Consider the following 17955-nt stretch of genomic DNA (forward strand, 5'->3'; position numbering starts at 1 on the left):
TGGCGGTCATCTGGGGAGTGAACCAGCAGATGGATGATCTCTCTCTCTCTCTCTCTCTCTCTCTGCCTCTGCCTCTCTGTAACTCTGTCTTTCAAATAAATAAATAATTTAAAAAAACCCACCCTGAAAAAAAACAAAGTGAACAACATTTGTTTTTAGTTTATTTGACAAGGAGAGAGAGAGAATGAATAGAGATCTTTGATCCACTGGGTCACTCATCAAATAACTGCAACCCCTGGGACTGGGCTGTGTTGAAGCCAGGAGCCCCAGAATTCAATCTGGGTCTCTCTTGTGGGTAGTAGGGACCCAAGTACTTTAGCTATCACCTGGTAACATTTACTTTTCACTCTCCCTATGTCTGCTAAACATCAACTCTTCAGAATACTTTCTTGTGTTGAGTTGTTGCTGTACAATGTCACAGACCTTGCCCCAACTTCCACACAGGGACAGAGAGTGGGGAGGGGTGGAAGGAAGGAATCACTCCACAAAGGAGGTTTTTGAAGAGTCAGATTCCAAGTCTGTGTTAGAGTACAGAAATTTGGACTTTAAGAAATTTTGTCTAGTTTTTTTCACCCTATTTAGAAGGCAGAAATACAGAGAGAAAGACAGTGGCAGACGGAGATCTGCCATCTGCTGGAAGCCATGGCTCTACGATGCTCCTCTGATCTGTGAGGCAAAGGCTCAACTAAGAATGGAAAGGCATTTCTTGGTGTACCCATGGGAAGAGGTCAAACTATGATTTTCTAGCTCTTTGCTTGTGAGAGTATAGTTGTATCTAATCTCCCCTTTAAGCAATGTCACCTTTTACCAAACCTACCACCACCATAATTTCCTCAAAAAAAAGTTTACCCTCTTTATCAGAGAAAGAATTAGTAATAAATTCCTACTAAGCCTGTGTAGGTGATTAGTTAATATTTTCTTGAAATTTTATTCTAGGTTGATATTTTGATTCCCATCAAACTATAAGTTCCTATAGTCAAACTCCATAAGCTAAGAAGAAAATGGCTAGTTCAGAGAGAATGTGGGAGTTAGCCTATATATTAATTTTCTTTTGCTTTCCAATTTAATCCCTGGATTAGTCAGTTTTTTGTTACTAAAATTAAATATCTGATGTAGGCTATCTGTGGTGGAATGAGAAGGTCATGCCAAGATGGCCACTGGCAAGCCAGCGTCAGTTACTCAGGAATGGCTTTGAAATCCACCTGGCAACGAAGCCTGCCTGGCAACAGGCTGTAATTGGTTAGGGCATAAACCGCCCCTTGACCGGATTGGCTGTCTTGGCTATATAAGCTATTGTACCAACTGAAATAAATGAGTCTGCAGGCTGCTCGCCTCTGGCCCGCTTTCACTTGATTCCCGGGGTCTGTGTGGTGACTCCGCGCCTCTTGCCCCCACCACGCTCCTCCTTTCAGGAACGAATCCTCTCAGAAGAAATCCACAGCAACAGCTATCTATGAAGGAAGAAAAGTTGTTTGGCTCACCATTCTGTTGTTAAATTATTTGTTTATTATTTATTTTCATTTCATTTGTAAGTCAGAGAAACAGAGACAGACGGATGGAGAACTTACACTTGCTTGTTCACTTCCCAAATGCCTGCAACAGCCAGGCCTGAACCAGGCTGAAGCCAGGAATCCAAAGCTCTATCAGGGTCTCACACTTGGGTGGCAGGGATCCAACCACTTGAGCCATCACTCACTGCATCCCAAGGAGTGCATTACAGGAAGCTGGAGTGAAAGCCAGATAGCTGGGACTAAATCCATCCTCTAATGATGGATGCAGGCATCTGTGGCAGCAACTAAACCACTACGCTAAATACCCATATCCAGGCTCACGGTTTTGAAAATTCACAGCCCAATATCAGGGGGCCAGTTGGTCTGATGTCCAATGAAGGTGATGGGTGGAGAATGTGTGCAGAAGGACCACATGGCAGGCCACGAATCAGGGAGAGAGGCTAGGCTGAAACAGGCTTTCATAACCACTTCTCTTAAGAGAACTACCTTCCAAGGGTACATCCCCACTGTTACTGGGTCAGACCTCTCCCTTTCATTCATCCATTAACCACTAACTTTAGACTTTGGGGATCAAGATTTTTGCACATGGACTTTTGGGGGCACATTGCAAATCACAATGTCCCCTCTTCTGGAGTCTTGATCTGACCTGTGTATACAATCCAATAATCACTCTTTGATTGCTTTGTTATATAAGATTCTGTTTTAGTAGGTTGGAGAGAGAGGTTCTCCTGCTAACTTAGAAGACATACGCAGCTGGATTGTGAGAAGGCCATATGGCTACAATCGGAGGGAGGTCTCTCCAAGAGCTAAGCGTGACAGCTGGCTGACAAGCAGCAATAAAACAGGGATCTTAGTCCTATAATTATAAGGAATTGAATTCTGCCTACCACCTGAATGAGCTTAGAAAAAAACCCCAAGTTCCACATGAGAATAAAGCCCAGCCAACACCTTGATTTCAGTTCTTCAAGACAAAGAAAGCAATGACACCAATTGAAAACCCATGTCTACACAAAGAAATAAAAAGGATCAAAACGGTAGTATGTGGGGGCAAATGCCAGGGTGTAGCAGGTAAAGCTGTTGCCTGTGATGCTGGGTCCCCAAATGAGCACTGGTTCGAGTACCAGCTGCTTTACTTCCAAACCAGCTCCCTGAGAAGGGCCTGAGAAAAGCAGCAGCAGATGTTCCAAGTGCTTCGATTCTTGCACCCACATGTGAGACCGAATGAAATTCCTGGCTCCTGGCTTCTGCCTGGCACAGCCCTGGCTATTGTGGCCATTTGAAGAGTGAACCAATGGATGGAAAATTTCTCTCTCTGTCTCTTACTCTCTTTCTGTAAATCTGCCTTTCAAATAAATGAATAAATCTTTTTTAAAAATGGTTATTTTAAAATTCTTTACTTGAGAGGCAGAGAAACAGAGACAGAGACAGAGCTCCCGCTCACTGTTTTACTCCTCAAATGCCTACAACAACTGAGGCTGGGCCCTGGCCAGAACCAGTAGCCGGGGACACAATTTGGGTCTCCCAAATTGGCTGCAGGAACTCAATCGCTTGCGCCATCACTGCTACCTCCTGAGATCTGAATTAACAGAAAGTTAGCATCAGGAGCCAGAGCTAGAAATTGAACTGAAGCTCTCAGATGTGGCACATGAGTGTCTTAACTACTAGGCTAAATGCCCAGCCCACCCTCCTGTCCTTACTCCTGTAAACACACATTGAAGTTAGGATCCACCCTGAATTCAGGATGATTTCGTCTTGAGATCCTTAACTAATTACGTATGTAAGACCCTATGTCTAAATGAGGTTATGTTCTGAGGTTCTGGGCAGATACGAATTTTGGGTTGATAGTAGTCAATCCATTGCAATCCCCTTAACTCCTACCTCCTAATAACTTAACTACTTTGTGAGTCCTTGTGTAGAGAACCCATCCATGACATGCCTGGATTTCTGACTTAGGGGAACCATAAGATAATAAATAGGTGTTGTTTTAACAGCTAAGATTGTGGTAATTTATTACACAGCAATAGAAAATGAATACAGAAAGTGTCTACAAAGTAACAATGCCTGGTGCAAGGTGCAGGAGCCTAAATGGAGTGAGGAGGGCATCCACATGGAAGGCCTTCCAGCCTGGGTTATTGGAGTTCAAGTGGAGTTAGGAAGGTATTTGAATATGGGGTAACATAGCACGGGGTATCATTGTGCGTGCCTGTGTGCTTGTGTCAGTGTGTGTGAATGTGTATATGTGTGCTTGTTGGAATGTGTGTGCATGCATGAGTGCCTGTGCATATGTGTGTGCATGTGTGTGTGTGTTTGTGTGTATATGTGCCTGGGGGCATCAGTGTAGGAGGGTAGGGCTGGTGACTTGTCAGCCTAAGTGGAGTAGAGAGGTATCCATGTGGGAGAAAGGTGGCTGAACGTGAGGAACTGGAGCCTGAGCTGAGTGAGGAGGGTGTACACACCAGGGGCAGACTAATGGGAGTTGTGAGAAGCAAAACTGGGTGAGAAGGTATTTGTGTAAAAAGTTGGCTCAGTGTCAGGTAAGTCAGTCCAAGATGGGTAATGGGAGTAGCCATACTCAGGGTCTCAGGGAGCAAGTGGAGTGAGAAAGGTATCTTGGTGGAATGCAGTTGGTGTGGTACCAGAGCCCAGGATAGTAGAACACAGTATCCACATAGGACAGCAATCCAACATGGGGGCCCAGAAACTAAACAGGGTAAGGAAAGCATCCATGGGACCTTGGCCAGGGAAAGGGTAACTGGAAGCAAGATTTTCAGGCCTGACTAATGAAGAGGGTTGTCACAAGTGAGACAAGCCCAGAACAAGGAGATGGAACAAGGATGGAATAAAAAGCCACTCATGTGGGGTGTGGGTTGCTGCAGCCCCAGGCAGAGTGTTGAACCCAAGTGGAATAAGCAGAGAATGTGTTCAGAGGACAGGAACAGTGGTGATGGAAAATTGTATCAGAGGAATTCACTAAAAAGGGAAATATATATTTTTTGACAGGCAGAGTTAGTGAGAGAGACAGAGAGAAAGGTCTTCCTTCCATTGGTTCACTCCCCAAATGGCTGCTACCGCTGGTGTGCTGTGCGGATCCGAAGCCAGGAGCCAGGAGCTTCCTCCCAGTCTCCCATGCGGATGCAGGGCCCAAGCACTTTCGCCATCCCCCACTGCCTTCCCGGACCACAGCAGAGAGCTGGACTGGAAGAGGAGCAATAGGGACAGAATCTGGCGCCCTGATCAGGACTAGAACCTGGGGTGCCGGCGCCGTAGGTGGAAGATTAGCCTAGTGAGCCGTGGTGCTGGCAAAAGGGAAATATTTTGAATATAATGGGAAACATATTCTCATTGCTAAGAAAAAGTTTAAAACACGGAAAGGACAAAACTAGAATCAACCCCATGGTGTTGGAATCAGATTGGAGATACTGCTGTGAATCCCTAGTTTTCAATATATCTAGATGGCTATAAGAACAACTATAAACATAAACATCTGTATGTGCATATATACCCACGCATGTATTTTCAAGCATTGTCCACTGACAGGGTCTGGGAACAGCTATACCCAATAACAGTGAGTCTACCAGATGTTCAGATTTTGGTATCTAAATAATATTGCCATTGAAAGGAATTAGAATTGCTTGAAGGAAATGACTTATTCCAAGGTTGGGGGAGACAAAGTAGACAAAGTAGATGAGCTGGAAGTAATTTTTGTGTAGACTCTAAGGAAAGTAACAAAGAGTGAGAGCATAAATCAAAAGGACAAAGAAGGGCCGGCGCTGCGGCTCACTAGGCTAATCCTCCACCTTGCGGCGCCGGCACACTGGGTTCTAGTCCTGGTTGGGGCGCTGGATTCTGCCCTGGTTGCCCCTCTTCCAGGACAGCCCTCTGCTATGGCCCGGGAGTGCAGTGGAGGATGGCCCAAGTCCTTGGGCCCTGCACCCCCATGGGAGACCAGGATAAGCACCTGGCTCCTGGCTTCGGATCAGCAAGAAGCACCAGCCGTGGTGGCCATTGGAGGGTGAACCAACGGCAAAGGAAGACCTTTCTCTCTGTCTCTCTCTCTCACTGTCCACTCTGCCTGTCCAAAAAAAAAAAAAGGACAAAGAGGTCATATTGAAGGGGTGACCACTGACCCAATGTGACAGAATTTAAGCATCAAAATAAATACTGATGGCAATAGAATATAACCACTGAATAAAATAGGAAAACATGAGTTTACATTGATATAGAAATGAATAACCTGGGGCCAGCGCAGTGGTGCAATGGGTTAATGCCCTGGCCTGAAGCACCGGTATCCCATATGTGCGCTGGTTTGAGACCCAAGTCCATGGGACCCTGCACCCACGTGGGAGACCCAGAAGAAGCTCCTGGCTCCTGGCTTTGGATCAGCACAGGCCCCTCCATTGTGGCCAATTGGGGAGTGAACCAGCGGATGGAAGACCCCCCCCCCCCCGCCTCTCCTCTCTCTGTGTAACTCTGACTTTCAAATAAATAAATAAATCTTTTTTAAAAAATTAAACTTCTCTGGGAGAAGCCTCTAGATGCTGTCTTAATCCATGGATCAAAATGAACATTAGTAATGGATAGAGTTCAAATTGATTAAGAAGCATACAGCACCACTTCTGTAACATTCCTGCCAAAAATGTAGGATTTGGATCTAATCATGACAGGATATTGAATTAATGAACATTCTACAAAGCCTATAATCTTCAAGTGTCAAAGTCAGAAAAGTCGAGAAAAGACTGAAGAATGATTCCAGTTTGAAGAAGGCTAAAAGACATGACAACTAAAGGGACCACAAGATTCTAATCTTATGTTTTTTAAAAAAATATATATTTATTTATTTGAAAATCAGAACCACATAGAGAGAAGGAGAGACACACAGAGAGAGGTCTTCCATCTGCTGGTTCACTCCCCAGTTGACTGTAATGGCTGGAGCTGTGCTGCTCAGAAGCCAGGAGCCGGGGGCTTCCTCTGGGTCTCCCACATGGGTGCAGGGGTCCAAAGACTTGGGCCATCTTCTGCTGCTTTCCCAGGCCATAGCAGAGAGCTGGAGCAGCCAGGACCAGAACTGGCTCCCATATGGAATGCCAGCATTACAGGCAGCAACTTTAACCAGTATGCCACAGAACCAGCCCCATCTTACCCTTTTGATATAAGGAACATCTTGGGACAATCAGCACATTTTGACTGGAATCAGAGGATTAGATAGTAGTAATACATCAGTATCAATTCCTTGATCTTTAAGGTTATGCTATTATATTACAAAATATAAATTCTTAAGATTTATTTATTTGAAAGATTTACAGAAAGAGAGGATAAGAGACAAAGAGAAAGAGAGATATCTTCCATCCTCTGGCTTACTTCCCAAATGGCCACGACTGGGCCAGGCCAAATCAGAAGCCTGAAGCTTTATCGGGGTCTTCTACATGGGTACAAGAGCCCTAGTACTAGGGCCATCTTCCTCTGTTTTCTCGGGTGCATTAGCAGGGAACTGGATCAGAAGAGTAGCAGCTGGGACCTGAACCTGTGCCTATATGGGATGCTGACATCACAGGTAGTGGTTTTACCACAATGCCACAATGCCAACTCCAGGAAACTCTTATTGTTCATTGGAGTCACACATTGATGTGTTCATGGGTGATGGAATTCATGTTGGCAGTTTCCTTTGGTATTATTTAGGAAAAAGCTTAGACTGTACTTTTATCTTTTAGTTAAGCATGAGATTTTTTTTTTTTTTTAGAAAACCAAAACAATGGCCTCACCATACTGCCTAGATTACAATACCAGCTCCTCTGTTTGTGAAACCTTGGGCAAATAACTAAATTTCTGTGGACCTCATTTTTCTTATTTTTAAGAGAATGAAATTTGTACCTATCTTATAGGGTTGTTAGATTGTTGTATAGGTTGTTGTACCTACTCTTAAAGGGTTATTAGATTGATCAAGCAAAGCAGTTAGTGCAAAAGAAAAAAGCTATTCAAGGAATTACAATAAAATACAAATATTCAATTCATTAGCAGCTGGAATCCCAAGTAGAGGTGCCAGAACTCAAACTGACACTCTGATATGAAATGTGGGCAGACCAAGCATTGCCTTAACCTGCTGTGTCACAATGCCCACCCCTGTATTTGGAAATTAAACATCAGACTCCTAAACAACCCATTGCAGGGATCAGGAAGAGTGGAAGAAGAGGCCAAATTGAGGTTGGCAGTGTGGCACAATGGTTGAGCTGCTGATGACACTGGCTGCTCCACTTCTGATCCAGCTCACTGCTAATGTGCCCAGGAAAACAGCAGAAGATGGCCAAATGCTTGGGCTCCTGCACCCACGAGGAAGCTCCTGCTTCAGCACGGCCAGGTGCCAGCTATTGTAGCCAGTTGAGGAGTGAACTAGTTGATGTAAGATCCTTCTTTCTCTACCTCCCTCTCTCTATGCAACTCTGCCTTTCAAATAAATAAATAAATGTTTGAAGAAAAAAATACAAATCCAAATATATTGTGTTAAGGGGCTGGCATTGTGATATAGCAGGTAAAACTGCTGCCTGTGATGCCCACAACCCTTACAGGTGCCAGTGTGAGTCCCAGATGCTCCATTCCCTGCTCCCCCCCTTTTTTAAAGAATTCTTTTAAGATTTTTTTTATTTATTTGAAAGTCAGAGTTACACACAAAGAGAAGCAGAGGCAGAGAGAGAAAGGTCTTCCATCTGCTGATTCACTCTCCAATTGGCTGCAATGGCTGGAGCTGCACAAATCCAAAGACAGGAGCCAGGAGCTTCTTCTGGGTCTCCCAAGCAGATGCAGGACCAAGGACTTGGGCCATCTTCGGCTGCTTTTCCAGGCCATAGCGGAGAGCTGGATCGGAAGTGGAGCAGCTGGGACTCAAACTGGTGCCCATATGGGATGCAGCGCTGGCCCTAATACACCACTTCTGATCCAGCTCCCTGCTAATGCACCTGGGAAAGCAGCAGAAGTTGGCCCAAGTTGTTGGGACCATGCACTAATGTGGGAGACCCAGAGGAAGCTCCTAGCTCCTGGCTTTGGGCTGAGATGTGGGGAGTGAACCAGTAGATGGAAGATCTCCCTCTCCATCTCTTCACTCTCTCTCTGTAAACTCTGCCTTTCAAATAAATAAACCTTTTTTTAAAAATTGTGTTAAGCTAAATAAATAAAATATGAAAGAGTATGTATTGCAGAGCTGTGGTTTTCTGGTGGGGTGGAGAATGACTGGAAGTAGTCACAAGGGAATTTTCTGTGGTGATAGAAGTGCTGTATATCTTGATTGTGGTGTTGTCACACAGGTGTATTCATTTGTCCAAACTTATTAAATTGTACACTTAGATGGGGGCATTTCATTTAAGGTAATTTTTACTTTACAAAAAAAAAGCAAGAGATTTACCATGTTTTAGAATTCATGTTTTAATGATATAATGAGACATGAACGACATAAGTGATATCCCTAAAGTATGAACATCTTGTTTCTGGAATTCAAATAATAATAAAAATATTAATAAATCCATCTCAGTGAAGATATACAAATTGGGTCTTGAAGGATGGATAGGAGTTTGCCTAGTAGATAGTAGGAGGTCTTTTTTTTTTAAAGATTTATTTGTTTATTTGAAAGGCAGAGTTACAGAGAGGCAGAGGCAGAGAGAGCTGGATGGGAAGTGGAGCAGCCTGCACTCAAACTGGCGCCCATATGGGATCCTGGCACTATAGGCGTTGGCTTTTCCCCCTATGCCACAGCGCCAGCCCCTAAGAGGTCCTTCCATGCAAAGCAAATGGACATGCAAACGTACATGATTTTTTTTTTTTTTTGACAGGCAGAGTGGACAGTGAGAGAGAGAGACAGAGAGAAAGGTCTTCCTTTGCCGTTGGTTCACCCTCCAATGGCCACCACGGCCGGCGCACCACGCTGATCCGAAGGCAGGAGCCAGGTACTTCTGGTCTCCCATGGGGTGCAGGGCCCAAGCACTTGGGCCATCCTCCACTGCCCTCCCGGGCCACAGCAGAGAGCTGGCCTGGAAGAGGGGCAACCGGGACAGAATCTGGCGCCCCGACCAGGACTAGAACCCGGTGTGCCGGCAATGCAAGGCGGAGGATTAGCCTATTGAGCTGCCGTGCCTGCCACGTGCATGATATTAACTAACTATAGTATGTGGGGTAGAAGTGAAAAGGAAGAGCTTAAGAGCAAATTACTTAGGGCATTTTTCAGTAATTGAGGCATTGGGCCTCCAAGACACAAACCAACAGAAAGATTTAGCAATCCATTGTTATGATAAGTGCATCTTTCAGTAGTATAGAAGGTATCTTAAAATAAGGAGAAGCTTATTTATCCTATTAAAAAAAGAAACCAATTTATCCTAATGCTCTTATGCCTTTTGAACAAAACCACTCTGTCCATAACCCCTGTTAGAGTGTGTATTTTTTGTTACCTATGGAGTGAACAGCCCTGGAGTTTTCTTTGCGTTGCCTAGCAATGAGATACCTGCAGTTAGTGCTTCCCCATAGTGGCTAGCAGGTAAACAAAGCTTTATTTCTTCTTCTTTTCTTAAATATTTATTTATTTATTTGAAATGCAGAGTTACAGAGAGAAAAGGGGAGTCAGAGAATGACACACACACACACACACACACACAGAGAAAGAGAGAGAGAGAGAGGGAGGGAGATCTTCAATCTGCTGGTTCACTCCCCAGGTGGCCACAACAGCCCTGGCTGAGCCAGACCAAAACTAGGAGCCAGAAGCTCCATCTGAGTCTCCTACATGGGTGGCAGTGGCCCAAACACTTTGCTCATCTTCCACTTCTTCTACCAGGCCATAAGTGGAGAGCTGGATCCCAGGAGGAGCAGCCGAGACACAAACTGGCAGCCAATATGAGATGCTGGAGTTGCAGACGTTGGCCTTACCTGTTACAACACAACGCTGGCTCCGCCTTAGTTCTGACATGATATCCAGATGCTTTCAGCATGGGAATGCAACTCTCCAAAGCAGCTGGTGCGCAACACCATCCTATTTGTCTCCCACTTATGAGGACAGCCTCACGCTTACCTTAAAAAAGGAAGAGCACCGTGGAGGTAGCGCCTCTCTTTCTGGTGTGCAGAAATCATTTTTCCAGCTAGCCCAGCTATACCTCTGCAGATGACAAGCCTTTGCTAGTATTTTCAGGAAGTCCATTGGCCCAAGAGTTTTCCAAACTTTCCACAGCTGATTGGACCATGAGTGGTTGCTTAACCCAAGAGTAGTCAATCTATAGTTTGTTCAGTAGCTGACAGTTTATAGACTGGAATGAAAACAGTGAGTTGCATCAGTGAGATTCTACCTTTGTGGGAGAAGGAGGAGGGAGTAAGAAGCACAAAAAGGCTTGGCCATGTAGCGACAGGAGCAGTTGCTAGGAAGAGCATCAGCAAGCAGACCAAGGGCTGTGGCAAGCACACGCTATGTATGAAAGGAAGCTAAGAGAAAACTGGGAAAAGGAGGGTGAGCCATTGTGCAGAGGAAAGGAAGAGTGGCATGGTCTCACATTGGTCTTAGTTTGAGAGGAGGTGACTTCCAAGGTAAGTTTTAGGTCCCCTAACTTATCTGCCTCCTTCTTGGACTACCCCATACCCTTGGACATTTTCTCTTTCCTTTTAACTTGACTGGATTTTTGTTCCTTGCTCTGTGAAAGCCTTTGGGATGCTATGGTAGCTATTGTTTGGGACTTCCTGGTTTTGTGTCTTGCAGCTATATCTTTCAAAATATGCTTCTTCCTCTTTTTTTTTTTTACAAGTTCACTGCACTTGAAATATTTTCCATTTTTCTTTTCAAATTCCCCCAACATGGATCCTGACCCAATAGGCACCCAATCCTTTCTCCATCTCACAGGAAAGAAAGGTATGCTCAGCTTTTGAAAATAGAAGATGAGGCCGACGCTGCGGCTCACTAGGCTAATCCTCCGCCTTGCGGCGCCGGCACACCGGGTTCTAGTCCCAGTGGGGGCACCGGATTCTGTCCTGGTAGCCCCTCTTCCAGGCCAGCTCTCTGCTGTGGCCCCTGGAGTGCAGTGGAGGATGGCCCACCCCTGCATCCCATGGGAGACCAGGAGAAGCACCTGGCTCCTGCCTTTGGATAGGCGCGGTGCGCCGGCTGCAGCGGCCATTGGAGGGTGAACCAATGGCAAAGGAAGACCTTTCTCTCTCTCTCTCTCTCACTGTCCACTCTGCCTGTCCAAAAAAAAAAAAAAAAAAAAAAAAAAGATGAAACCTATAATGTAACAGTTTGAACTGCAAATAGGAAAATAACAAATCCAGAGCACTTGCAACATACCGGGTGCTGCATCGGGCACATTACATATGCACTAGCTGATTCTTTGAACAGTACATCTAGAAATCATTATCTCTATTGACAAATGAGGAAACTGAGGCTTCCAAGTTAAGAGGCTTGGCCAAAGTAACACAGTCGGTAGCGGTCAGAAGGTCCATCGACGAAGCGCCTGCTCTGCAGCCCACGCTGTGCTGGCCTCCCCCTCCTGCCCCGTTCAAGAGAGAGCACACCGGGGCGACCTCTGACAGTGCGAGGGCAAGACTTGCAACCCTAGGATGCTCCAATGCCGGAGCTGGGAAAGATACAGAAGCCTCAACCGGTGCTGTGGCCGCTGGAGGCGAAGGTGCGGCTAGCCCATCCAAGCGTCCAAACGCGAGCGGAGAGCAAGGAGCCAGTTGACTTCAGTCGTTTGAAGCTCCAGCGCGACGTTGGTGAAACCCGACTCTGCCCGGGCGGCAAGCAGAGGCCAAGTGTTGATGAGCGCAGTTTCAGGGAGTTGGTGGGAGCGCGAAGCGTGAGTAGACCTTGGGGCAGGTGCTGTCAAGGGAAGGGAAGGGAAGGAGCTTGGAGTTAGAAGGGGTCCTTACGAGGAAGAACACGCTTTGCACCGGACAAAGCAGGCACCTTTCCCTCTAAAATAACTAACGAGGTCGCTGAGGGACCCAGCTAACCATACACCTGTGCATAGGCGAAGGGTGGGAAATATAGGCCACTCGTACTTGAGAGAAGACAGTGAAATCTCTGGAGATAAAAGGAACGCTCCGCCCTAGCACCTGATGGACCAGGATCGAACGGTTAACTGCAGATTTGGAAATCCCTAGATGTGTGTTGGAAGAGCCCTTGTCCCCATTTGACGGATTCGCAGCCGCAGCGGCAGTAACTCGCTCCAAACCCAGCCGCGGAGACGCCCTCCAGACCCCGGGCAGGCGCGCTCACCGCAGGCTGCGCTGGAGCTCGGCGGCCGGGCAGAGCGCGGCGCGGGGTGCCCGCGGTCCAGCCCCGGCGGCCGGGCCGCGCGCAGGAACTACACTTCCCAGTGTGCCAGGCGGGGCGCGGCGCGGCGGGGAGGGCGCACGCTCCTTCCCAGAAGCAAAAGCGGAAACAAAAGAGTCTCGCCGGCGTCCCCGCCCGCACACTCGCGCTCGGGCGCACTCGGAGCAGCCACCGGCTCCCGGAGCGAGCCAGCCAGCGGCGAGCCGGGGACGCACCGGGCAGATCCAGCCGAGCAGCCCGTGAGCCGAGCCCGCGACCACCCACGCCCCCGAGCCCCACAGCCGTCCCCCGCCAGCCGGTGTCCCCTCTGCCCTCCCTGATCCATGGCGCTGAAGCGGATTCAGAAAGTGAGTGCCCGGGGCCGGGCCTGGGGCTACTGGGCGGGCTTCGGCCCCCTGCCCTCTCTGACCCGGCCGAGGCTCCCGAGAGACGCGCAGGGAGAGCACGGGGTGTGAGGGTGGGTCGGGGCGGGGGCAGAGGGCTGGAGGCGCCGACCGGGCCAGCAGGTACCCGGCAGGTGAGGTGGGAGCGGGGGACAGGTCCCTGGTGGCCGGAGGTGCTGTAGGACTCGGGCCCCTCCGCGCGCCCTCGCCGGAGCTGCGCTCGCAGCCTCTGGGTGGGGATTCTCCGTCGGTGTCCAGACCCTGCCCACATCTGTGCTTCCTCGGCCGCAGCTGGGTTCTCTGCCCTTCCCAGGGCTGGTTTTAGCCTCTGTCATGCCGTGTTTTCTCCGTGCTGTCCCTCAAGCCTGCCCTCTTTTATGTTCTTGTTCCCGCGGGCTCCCCAGGAGGGCAGGGAAGGTGTGGTGGGCCTACAGCCTTTCTCCTCTGGGCTGTCGGGTTTGTTCTTTCTGTGCTCTGCGGTTGGCTCTTTGCTCGGTTGCCCGAATGGGCTGCAAGAGCCCATTTGGGGCTGAGAAGCCAGGACAAGGCTCCTGCCCATTCTATTTTGGTACCTTTGCTGCTGCCACTTCAGGTCACATAGCTGTAGTGAAAACATAGTTGCTGATCCACAGCAAGATGACCTCCTGGCTGTGATTCACAGTGAATCAAGCCAAGCAGGTTTTTTTTTATACCCCTCCGCATGATAAACTTCCATGTAAAGTTGAGGACACAACACAAACTGCCACAAATTAGATTGTTTTGATGCTTTGACATATGGGTGTAGAATGAGGAAGAAAGGTATATTATGTATTCATGGACCAAATAGTTACTCATCGCAAGTCTGTGTAAGGAATTGTCCTCATAGTCTTCCCTGCAACCTTTCAGATGTCAACATCTTATGAAATTGGATCTGGGGCATTGTTTTTTGTTTGCTTGTATTTCTCATTGGCTGATTTGGTCTGTTCACTGACCCAACTTTTAGAGGTTACAGTTCATTTTGGGACCATTGAGAATTTGTCTGTTAAATAGGGCATGCTTTCAGCAAGTTAAGCCAACGATGGACAGTGTGTTTTATAATTGATTTTAGAAGAAATTGATGCATACCAAAAATGTTATCAACTTTGTTAACCATGAGTCTATATGCCATGGTATGTGTTAGAGCAGTAAGAGAAGGTCTGTACATTGTGTTCTGACTCAACATTGGTGGTATCGTCAGGTACAGAGGACAGCAACTTTTATATCCAGCCAATTATTTTTTTTCCTTTTGATTCAAATACTAAATCCATGGATCACTGTGCAATTTAGAGTTATCTCACTATAAGATGTAGAATTGTGGTGCGCAGGTTAAGCCACCGCTTGCGACACAGGTATCCTGTATTAGAGTGCTGGAGCAGGTTCCAGCTACCTTGTTTCTGATGCACCTTCCTGCTAATGCACTTGAGAAGGTAGAGAATGATGGCCTTCTTGCTTGGGCCCTACCATCCATGTGGGAGACCAGGATGAAGTTCTTAACCCCTGGCTTCAGCTGTGCTTAGTCCTGGCTATTGTGGCCATGTGGGAAGTGAACCAGCATATGCACAATCCTACTCGCTCATGCTCTCCCTTTCAAATAAATAAATGACTAAATAAATAAATTTTTTAAAGAATGTACTTACTACTTGATAATGTTTACATATTTTTAAAAATATAAATAATATACATTTTGAGTCACCAGTGTCTTTACCATCCCTAGAATCCTTACTAATGGTGATGTAATATTGGTTCACATTTGGATCAGACAGTACACGTTTCAAGGAAGTTTTCAAATTTTATTTCCTGTTTTTCTACTTGTGAGAATTTTTCACAAGACTTTACACCTACAATAGCTTTTAAATACTGTGGAATTCATCTAAGTAGACACGTAAAATATGGATACTGTAACTATAGTACATCATATGTACCAATTTTTTTTTTAAGATTTAGCATTTGCAAGTCAGAGTTACACACACACACACACACGCACACACGCACACACACACAGAGAGAGAGAGAGAGAGAGAGAGAGAGAGAAAGAAAAAGAAACCATCTGCTGGTTTACTGCCCAGATGGCTGCAGTGCGATGGGCCAGGCTGAAGCCAAGAACCAGGAGCTTCTTTCGGGTCTCCCACATGCGTGGCAGGGGCCCAAGCACTTGGGCCATCTCCCACTGCTTTTTCCAGGCCATTAGCAGAGAGTTGCATCTGAAGTGGAGTAGCTGGGACATGAACTGGTGCCCATTTGGGATGCCAGCGTTGCAGGTAGAGGTTTTACCTGCTATGTCACAATGCCACCCCCACCACCCCCACAACCTTTGTAAAGTACTTACTGATTATTATTAGTGGGTTTTTTTTTTTTTTAGATTTATTTTATTTATTTGAAAGAGTTACAGGGAGAGGTAGAGATAGAAAGAGAGAGAGGTTTTCCATCCACTGATTCACTCCTCAAATGACCACAACAGCTGGAGCTGAACCAATCTGAAGGCAGGAGCCAGGAGCTTCTTCTTGGTCTCCCATGTGGGTGCGGGGGCTCCAGGACTTGGGCCATCCTCCGCTGCTATCTCAGGTGCATTAGCAAGGAGCTGAATCAGAAGTAGAGCTGCCGGGGCTCATACTGGCACCCGTATGGGATATTGGTGTTGCAGGCCAGGGCTTTAACCTGCAGTGCCACAGTGCCAGCCCCTATTATTAGTTTTTAACAATTATTAGCACAGAAATATCACTTACATAAATTGATTTCAGAATATCCAAAATTTTTAAAGATTGATGTATTTGGAAGGCAGAGTTACAGAGAGAGGGAGAGACAGAGAGGGAGAGAGATCTTCCATCTGCTGGTTCATTCCCTGAATGGCTGCAACTGACTGGGCTGGCCTGACTGAAAGCCAGGAGTCTGAAACACCAGCCTGGTCTCTCACACTGGTGTTGGAGGCAGCGGCTTAACCCATTGTGCCACAGTGCAGTCCCCCTCCTTGTCCCCATTGATATTTTACAGAAAAAGTTGGTGATCACACGACATCACATCACTGTGTGCCAGTTTTTGGCTTCCCATTTCTGTTATCAGAAAGCTGACTTGCACAGATCTCTTCCATAGCTCACACATTCAGGCTTTTCCCTCAGACCTCGAGGGTGGTTATTTTGACAGATTCTCCACTTTCCTCCCTTACTTATCTTGTTGATCAGAAACCAGTTCCAGGTCAGATATGCTATCTGCCATTGGAACAGTTAACAGAGCTCTCTTTGATAACATCAGTATACAAAATCTTATTTGAATCTTACATGTTCCAACAAATGAAGGTATGTATTAACTTTTTACCTTTATTTTTAAATGTTTTAAAGTAACACTGTCATAACTTTCAGGTCATTGGATTGTAATTTCTCTGTCCCTCAACCAGCAGGGCTGGTTCGAGCTCTGTAGAACCGCAGAGAAGTCTGCAGTGGTACAGCAGTAGGCCCCAGCAGCACAGCTGCTAGAGCAGTGCATCAGGATCACCTGTGGGGCATTTGTACCCCTGCTGTAACTGGAGTGGTATTGAATCCATCAGGTGGACTAGGGTGGGAAGAAGGTTGTAAACTAACGATATGCTAGCCTATTATCCTTATTCAAAAAGAACCTGAGCCCTGCTCTGCGTAAAGTCAATCTCTTAAGTAATTTGAAGTGCAGATGTTTGTTGTAGCCCTTAAGACACTTCTTGGGACATTTATATCCCTAATCAGAATCCTTGAATTTGAGTCCTGGTTCTGCGTCCGATTCCAGCTTCTTGCTGATGTGCACCGTGGGTGGCAGAAGTGATGATTCACCTGGTTGGGCAGCTATCCGTGTTGGAGACCCTGGTTGATTTCCTGCCTCCTGTGTTTGGTCTGGCCCAGCCCTGGCTCTTGCAGGCCTTTGTGGGAATGAGCCATAGGATTGGAGATCTCCATCTCTCTTTCTATGTCTTTCAAATAAATAAATAGAAATTTTTAAAAAAGGAATGATTTGGAATATTTGAGGATGTTAGAAAATTCTCAGTTTCACCTTTTTTCACTATGAGAAGGATAAAAGATGGTTGAATTAAAATTGTTTGTATGGGCGCAGGTGCTACGGCGTAGTGGGTAAAGCTGCCGCTTGTAGTGCTGGCATCCCATATGGGCACAGGCTGGGCTATTGGCTGCTCCACTTCTGATCCAGCTCTCTTCTATGGCCTGGGAAAGCAGTATAAGATGGCCCAGATGCTTGGGTCCTTACACCCACGTGGGAGACCTGGAGGAAGCTCCTGGCTCTGGGCTTCGGATCAGCTCCGGCTGTTGCGGCCATTTGGGGAGTGAACCAGCGGATGGAAGAAGACCTCTCTCTGTCTGCCTCTCTGTAACTTTGCCTTTCGTATAAATAAATAAATCTAAAAAAAAAAAAATGTATGTATGTGTGGGTAGGCATTTGGTATACAGTGGTTAAGACGCTGCTTGGGAAGCCTGCATCCCACATTGAAGTGCCTGGGTTTGAGTCCTGGCTCCACTTCTGACTCCAGATTCCTGTTAATGGAAACCCTGGAAGGCAGCAGGTAATGGCTCAAGTGTTTGTGTCCTTGCCACTCATGTAGGAGTTCCAGATTGAGTTCTGGGCTGCTGGCTTCAGCCTGCACCAACCCTGGCTGTTGCAGGCATTTGAGAAATGAAGCAGTGGATGGAAGATTTCTCTCTTTCTCTGCCTTTGAAATAAATAAAAATATATTATAAAATTAAAAATAAAAATTGTGTGTATGTACAAAGCACTTGTATGTACA

At 46.6% G+C, this 17955-nt stretch overlaps 2 protein-coding genes across 3 annotated transcripts in view; one reads left to right on the forward strand and one right to left on the reverse strand.

Annotated features, from left to right (window-relative positions):
* Nucleotides 1–1331: 1331 nt before the first annotated feature.
* Nucleotides 1332–17580, reverse strand: LOC138845360 (uncharacterized). Of its 2 annotated transcripts, XR_016222190.1 has the most exons (3): nt 12525–17580; nt 10552–10783; nt 1332–1451 (listed from the first exon to the last, which is right to left on the reverse strand). XR_016222190.1 is itself a non-coding variant. In XM_089314863.1 (2 exons), the coding sequence occupies exons 1-2, from the start codon at nt 13450–13452 to the stop codon at nt 12118–12120; spliced, it is 936 nt and encodes a 311-aa protein (XP_089170989.1). In that variant the 5' UTR covers nt 13453–17580; the 3' UTR covers nt 11806–12117. The 2 variants fall into 2 exon arrangements, 1 of the variants encoding a protein (XP_089170989.1); XM_089314863.1 differs by lacking the exons at nt 1332–1451; nt 10552–10783 and adding an exon at nt 11806–12342 and having other exon boundaries at nt 12742–17580.
* The window catches only part of UBE2D1 (ubiquitin conjugating enzyme E2 D1), a 44402-nt gene continuing 39382 nt past the window's right edge, over nt 12936–17955 (forward strand). The window contains exon 1 of the mRNA XM_002718482.6: nt 12936–13145. Coding sequence (XP_002718528.1) covers nt 13122–13145 — 24 coding nt within the window. The 5' untranslated portion in view covers nt 12936–13121. The remainder of the gene's footprint in view (nt 13146–17955) is intronic.

This window comes from Oryctolagus cuniculus, chromosome 15, assembly GCF_051225735.1.
Source record: "Oryctolagus cuniculus isolate XC-2025 breed Fujian yellow rabbit chromosome 15, ASM5122573v1, whole genome shotgun sequence".
Lineage (NCBI taxonomy): Eukaryota > Metazoa > Chordata > Mammalia > Lagomorpha > Leporidae > Oryctolagus > Oryctolagus cuniculus.

What these genes read in the sequence shown, in the direction of transcription:
- LOC138845360 (XM_089314863.1), bottom strand. Translation starts at nt 13,452, where the DNA reads ATGTGGGCAGGGTCTGGACACCGACGGAGAATCCCCACCCAGAGGCTG. An exon ending in GAGCTCCAGCGCAGCCTGCG is followed by an intron (nt 12,343 to 12,741) that starts GTGAGCGCGCCT and finishes TTCCCTTGACAG; the next exon opens with CACCTGCCCCAAGGTCTACT.